At 52.9% G+C, this 6,355-nt stretch overlaps 1 protein-coding gene across 1 annotated transcript; it reads left to right on the forward strand.

Annotated features, from left to right (window-relative positions):
- Positions 1-504: 504 nt before the first annotated feature.
- SMG8 (SMG8 nonsense mediated mRNA decay factor) lies at positions 505-5,411 on the forward strand. The gene is made up of 4 exons (XM_066563335.1): positions 505-2,188; positions 2,933-3,078; positions 3,464-4,339; positions 4,877-5,411. Exons 1-4 carry the CDS (start codon positions 505-507, stop codon positions 5,072-5,074), a joined length of 2,904 nt encoding a protein of 967 aa, XP_066419432.1. The 3' UTR covers positions 5,075-5,411.
- The last annotated feature ends 944 nt before the right edge of the window (positions 5,412-6,355 follow it).

Below are 6,355 nucleotides of genomic sequence, written 5' to 3' on the forward strand. Positions count from 1 at the left end.
CGGGGGCGATGGGGACCCGCGGTGCCCACCGTGCTGTCACCCCCGGCAGTGCGGAGCCGACCCTCGGGGGCGATGGGGACCCGCGGTGCCCGCTGTGCTGTCACCCCCGGCGCTCCCGGCCGTGCGGAGCCGACCCTCGGGGGCGATGGGGACCCGCGGTGCCCACCGTGCTGTCACCCCCGGCAGTGCGGAGCCGACCCTCGGGCGCGATGGGGACCCGCGGTGCCCGCTGTGCTGTCACCCCCGGCAGTGCGGAGCCGACCCTCGAGGGCGATGGGGACCCGCGGTGCCCACCGTGCTGTCACCCCCGGGCGGTGCCGCTGTGCTGTCAGTCCCGGCCGTGCGGTGCCCACCGTGCTGTCACCCCCGGGCGGTGCCGCCCCGCAGCGCCCGCCCCCCGTGCCCGTGTCCGCGCCCTCCGGGGCGGAGCCGCTCATGCGCGGGGCCGGGGCCCGGGCTCCGCCGCTTCCGGCCGGGAGCGGGGGCCGGGAGCGGGGCCGGGCGATGCCGCTGCCCGGGGCCGGGCCGCCCGGGGCCATGGGCACGGCCGTGGGGCCCATGAGCCTGCGGGAGCTGCTGCTGGCGGCCGAGGCGGGCGGCGCGGCGGGCGGCGAGGACGAGGTGTGCGTGGTGGGCATCTTCGGCAAAACCGCGCTGCAGCTCTGCTCCGAGAAGGAGGCCCTGGTGAGCACCGTGTGCGACCGGCAGGTGTTCCCGCTCTTCCCCGAGGAGGATCCCGAGCTGGCGGACGGCGCCGCGGGGCAGGAGGGGGACCCGGCCACCAAGGACTACAACCAGCTGCAGGCGTACTACAGCCAGGAGAGCCGCGTGCTGTACCTGGTGCTCACCTCCATCTGCGACACGCCGCAGCTGCTGCGCGCCTGCGGGGACCTGGCGGCGGCCGAGAACAGAGAGGCCGGGCCCGGCCACCCCTCCGGAGGCCCTGCCCCGCTGCCCCACGCCGAGGCACACGAGTTCTGGAAGCACCAGGAGAAGCTGCACTGCCTGAGCCTCCTCTACCTCTTCTCCGTGTGCCACATCCTGCTGCTGGTGCATCCCACCTGCTCCTTCGACATCACCTACGACCGCGTGTTCAGGGCGCTGGACGGGCTGCGGCAGAAGGTGCTGCCCTCCCTGAAGGCTGCCATCAAGGACTGTCCTGTCGGCAAGGAGTGGAAGCTCAACTGCAGGCCATGCCCTCCACGCCTCCTCTTCCTCTTCCAGCTCAACGGGGCTCTGAAGGTGGATCCGCTGCCCAACAGGGGTCAGGACCCCTGTGGTCACCTGGAAAAGCCTCCTCCCAAGAAGCATTCCCCCAAGAGGAGGCTGCAGCACGCTCTGGAGGATCAGATCTACCGCATCTTCCGCAAGAGCCGGGTGCTGACCAACCAGAGCATCAACTGCCTGTTCACCGTGCCTGCCAACCAGGCTTTCGTGTACATCGTGGCTGGTGGGCCCCAGGATGGAGATGATCCCGTGGCCATGCTTCTCGACCAACTCAGGAGCAACTGCACCATGAGAGAGACTGACTCGCTGCTGGCTCCCACCCTGTCGGGACCCAGGAGGTATCAGATGATGAGGCACGGCCGGCAGCAGCTCTCCTTCCATGCAGAGAGTAGCAGCTCCAGCTCCAGCTCCTCTGGGCAGCTCGTGGACTGCACCCTCAAGGAGTTCTTGTGGCAGCACGTGGAGCTGGTGCTCAGCAAGAAGGGCTTTGAAGACAGCGTGGGGAGGAATCCACAGCCCTCTCACTTTGAGCTCCCGACCTACCAGAAGTGGGTGGCAGCTGCTCTAAGACTCTATGAAGTGACCATCGAAGGCAAAGACGATGACCCGACCTGTGGCGAGCTGAGCTCAAAAATCATGAGCAGCATCAAAGTTTTGGAGGGCTACTTAGACATAGACACCAAGTTCTCCGAAAACCGTTGCCAGAAGGCTCTGCCCATGGCCCACAGCGCCTACCAGTCCAACCTGCCCCACAATTACACCATGACAGTGCACAAGAACCAGCTGGCCCAGGCCCTGCGTGTGTACAGCCAGCACGCCCGGGGCCCGGCCTTCCACAAATACGCCATGCAGCTCAACGAGGACTGCTACAAGTTCTGGAGCAACGGGCACCAGCTCTGCGAGGAGCGGAGCTTGACGGACCAGCACTGCGTGCACAAGTTCCATCTGCTCCCCAAAGCAGGTAAAGGTGCTCGCTTGTGCTTTGGTTTCATGGTTTAGTTTTGTATCTGTGTTAAAAATGCCTTAGGCTGAAAGCACCGGCTCTGAAATGTTGTGGGAGGTGAAAGTTTGCAGCTTTAAAGCCAGATGTTCAAGGACTGGGTGTGGCACTCGGTGCTGTGCTCCAGCTCACAAGGTGGTGACCAGGCAAAGGTTGGACACGATGGTCTCAGAGGTCTTTTCCACCCCAAATGATTCTGTGATCATCTCTACAGTGGGATCATAGCAGAGCTGATGTACAGGTTTCCTTTATGTTGAGTTTAGGAGCCAGTCCACTGTTAGTAGTAACTCTTACTCTTATATTCTGATTTTAGCAGTAACTCTGATTCTGTCTTACTAGCTAAAAACAATTACATTGGAGTCCTTCTAATGAGAGGAGCCTAAGAACAAAATTCTCTAAAAAGCATAAGCATCCCCCTTTTTTTGAAATAACCTGATTGATCAGGGAGTCAAAACTGACTTCTGCAGGGTTATTGCAGGCAGAAGAACTTTGAGCTTTCAGGAAGAGGTTGTAAAAACAAATAAGATTCGGTTTAGTGGTATAACCTCCACTGGAACTTTGTATTATCAAAAGTGGGAAATGGAGGAGTTGCTTGACAAACATTTTGTATTTGTGTACAGCAGGGAGGGAGCAATGGATGAAGGGAATAAAGAAAGTTTTGAATGGTGAGCAATTTGCCCAAGGTTTGATTGATTTTGTTTTTAGGGGAAAAGCCAGAAGCAGACAGAAATCCTCCGATTCTGTACCACAACAGCCGGGCTCGTTCCACGGGTGCCTGTAACTGTGGAAGGAAACAAGCTCCTCGGGAGGACCCCTTTGATATCAAAGCAGCTAATTATGACTTTTACCAGGTAACTCTTAGGTCTGTTGGTGCTTCAAGCAGTGCTTTTGTTCCATCTGCAGAGCCTGTATTCTGAAGTGACCACAAGTTTCCTCTTAACCTTACCAACATTTTGCTTGGGGGAGACGTTTCTGGGAGCAGAAATGGGCTGACCAGGATGGGCAGTTCCAGTCTTTACCACACACACAGGAGCACCAGTTAATGCACCTGCTTACACTTAGAATGTGTCAGTCCATGTGAATTCCAAATAATCAGGTCTGTGGGCCATGTTCCCATCGCTGCTTTAGTTCTCATGTGGTGCAAATGTCTTAAATCTTAATTATAGCTGCTGAATGTTGTGGCTCTGAGCTCCCTCATCTCGGGGTGGATACTAAACCACCTTTTCTTTTTTGCAGCTGCTGGAAGAGAAGTGCTGTGGGAAACTGGAGCACATCAACTTCCCCATATTTCAGCCAAGCACACCTGACCCAGCACCTGCCCGGGACGAGGCATCGCCCGCCCCTCCGGAAGGCGAGATGGAGAAACTCAAAGAGAAAGAGCCTCAGACTCAGGGAGAGAGCACAGGCCTGAGCTTAGCCCTGAGCCTGGGCCAGTCCACGGGCAGCCTGGGCACTTACCCACCCGATGCCCAGGGTGCAGGGGACAATGCAGAGAGCCACGGGCAGAGCGGGGACTCCAAGGGCGAGAAGAGGCCAAGCCTGGTGGATCGCCAGGCGTCCACTGTCGAGTACCTCCCCGGGATGCTCCATTCCAACTGCCCCAAAGGCCTTCTGCCCAAATTCTCCAGCTGGTCACTGGTCAAGCTGGGGCCTGCTAAGGCTTACAACTTCCACACGGGCTTAGATCAACAGGGTTTTATCCCTGGAACAAACTATTTAATGCCTTGGGACATTGTCATCAGGACGAGAACTGAAGATGAAGGAGATTTAGACACCAATTCCTGGCCTGCTCCCAACAAGGCTGTTCCTGGGAAAAGGAGCGCCGTGGTGATGGGAAGAGGCCGGCGCAGGGACGACATCGCTCGGGCTTTTGTGGGCTTTGAGTATGAAGATGCACGTGGGAGGAGGTTCATGTGCTCGGGGCCTGACAAGGTGATGAAGGTGATGGGAGGGGGGCCGAAGGAATCTGCCCTGAAAGCCCTCAACTCCGACATGCCCCTGTACATCCTGTCCTCGACGCAGGGACGGGGCCTCAAGCCCCACTACGCCCAGTTCATGAGGCTCTTCGTGGTGGTTCCTGATGCTCCTCTGCAGATCACCTTAATGCCTCAGGTAGGGAGTGCAGCAGGGAATCTGGGAACAGCAGAGGCACGGCTGGTTGGGGAGACATTAATTGACAAGGGTGACAGCAAAAGGGCGTCAAGAAACTCCGACTCAAACCAGCTTCAGCCAACACAGTTGTTTCCAAAAGTATCTGTTACATAAGCACTTGTGATTTCTCAAACTTCAAATTTATACTTTGTATAAAGTGAGTTTACAAAAATATTTTACCAAGGATGAGTTATTGGCATTCCCTGTTGTAATAATGGCTTTTATTAAAAAAAAAAAAAAAGATTACAATGATTCTTTAAGAATGACTTTGTCATTTTAAATGTCATGAAGAAAAGCGGTGACTCATTGCTCAATTATTATTAGTTACAATCTGAATTTAAGAGGTGAAAAAATGTTGGTATTCCTAGCTGGAGAATTCTTCACTGTTTCTTCCATTTTTATTTCAATACATATTTGAAAAAACTCCATTTGCATTTTAGTACTTTTTAAGGTAGTAATGCTGTTTGATTACCTACTGATGTTTTCTTTTGCCTTTAGGTTCAGCCAGGACCACCACCCTGCCCTATATTTTACCCCGAGAAGCAGGAAATCACCCTTCCCTCTGATGGACTCTGGGTGCTGAGGTTTCCCTACGCCTACGTGACAGAACGGGGGCCCTGCTTCCCTCCCAAAGAAAGCCAACAGTTAATGAGCTACAAAGTTCTCCGAGGAATACTGAAAGCAATCACACAATAAGAATGGTTTTGGATATCTCTGTTTGAGGTTAAGAAGGCTGTCTTCAATCCTGCTCATGGGTTTTTGTTACCCAACACTTGTCACTGCAATTGTATGAAGCCCCCACTGTATTTCACTGGAACGCGGTCAGATTGGAAATAAAGTTGATATCAAAGCAGGAAAAGGGATCTGAGACATGTAAATTTTCCATTTATTAAGTTTTCATATGTAAAAAATAAAAGCTGGTTTTCGTAAAGTGCTGATCCTGTATTACTAAATGTTTAGATGACAGTGCTTTTCCCCATCCTGTCTTTTGTATACCTGTTTAGAAATATTAAAAAATTAGCACTGCCTGAAATCAAGAGTTTACTTTGTCATATTGAGGCAATGATGAGAAAAATCTTTTCTTTTTCTGAACAAGCTATTTGTATGTAAATGATGCTTTTAATGTGATGATTGGAGAACTAATTTTGTCTTTAAAAAAAAAAAGATACTGCAGTTCTGATGTATATTAACAGCAAAGCCAGAAACTGTGCTCACCTCTATCAAGTGACTCTTAAGTGCCAAAAAATCAGCCACAGTAAATTGACTTTTAACTGAGGTAAGATGTAAGGCTGTATGCTGAGACCTAATTTAATTTCTAGAATATTTGTTTCTAATTAACATGCACACAAAATTTAATTTGCCAGTTTGCTACAGTACAGTAATTACACTGCATGACCGGAGCTGAGACCTGGTTTCTGCTCAGAATACGACATCTGTGAGGGGCTGGGTGAGGAAAAGACGTCTCTTCCTATGGAATACAGCAGTAGGGCTTGGGTTAGATGGTCTTTAAAGATCTTTTCCAAGCATTCCGTGGTTCTGTGATCTCTCAGGGGCTGGATGTGGGAAATGTGTCCCTCCCATTGGGAATATGACATCGCTGAGGGAGTGGATGAAGAAAACACATCCCTGCGTTTGGAATATGATATCTCTGAGGGGTTGGGTGTGGAAAATGCTGTTTGGAATACGACATAAGGGGCTGGACTAGGTGATCTCTAAAGATCCAACCCAACTGTTCTATGATTTTATGACCTCTGAGGGGGTGTGTGGGGAAAGAGCATCCCTCCCATTTGGCATATGACCGGTCTAAGGGGCTGGGTGGGGGAAAACACATCCCTTCCTTAGGAATACGACATCTCTGGGGGGCTGGGTGTGGGAAACGCATCCTTCCACCTGTGAGGAGAGAGCCGGCACAGCCAGGTGAAAAATAAAAGCGCGTAATTGAGAATTACCCCGCAGCACTTGCGAAGTGCTTTTTGA

Source organism: Molothrus aeneus, chromosome 20 (genome assembly GCF_037042795.1).
Source record: "Molothrus aeneus isolate 106 chromosome 20, BPBGC_Maene_1.0, whole genome shotgun sequence".
NCBI lineage: Eukaryota > Metazoa > Chordata > Aves > Passeriformes > Icteridae > Molothrus > Molothrus aeneus.

Coding starts and splice junctions, on each gene's coding strand:
- SMG8 (XM_066563335.1), top strand. CDS start 505: ATGCCGCTGCCCGGGGCCGGGCCGCCCGGGGCCATGGGCACGGCCGTG. Junction 2,189..2,932: donor CCATCTGCTCCCCAAAGCAG/GTAAAGGTGCTC, acceptor TTTTGTTTTTAG/GGGAAAAGCCAGAAGCAGAC. Junction 3,079..3,463: donor CTAATTATGACTTTTACCAG/GTAACTCTTAGG, acceptor TCTTTTTTGCAG/CTGCTGGAAGAGAAGTGCTG.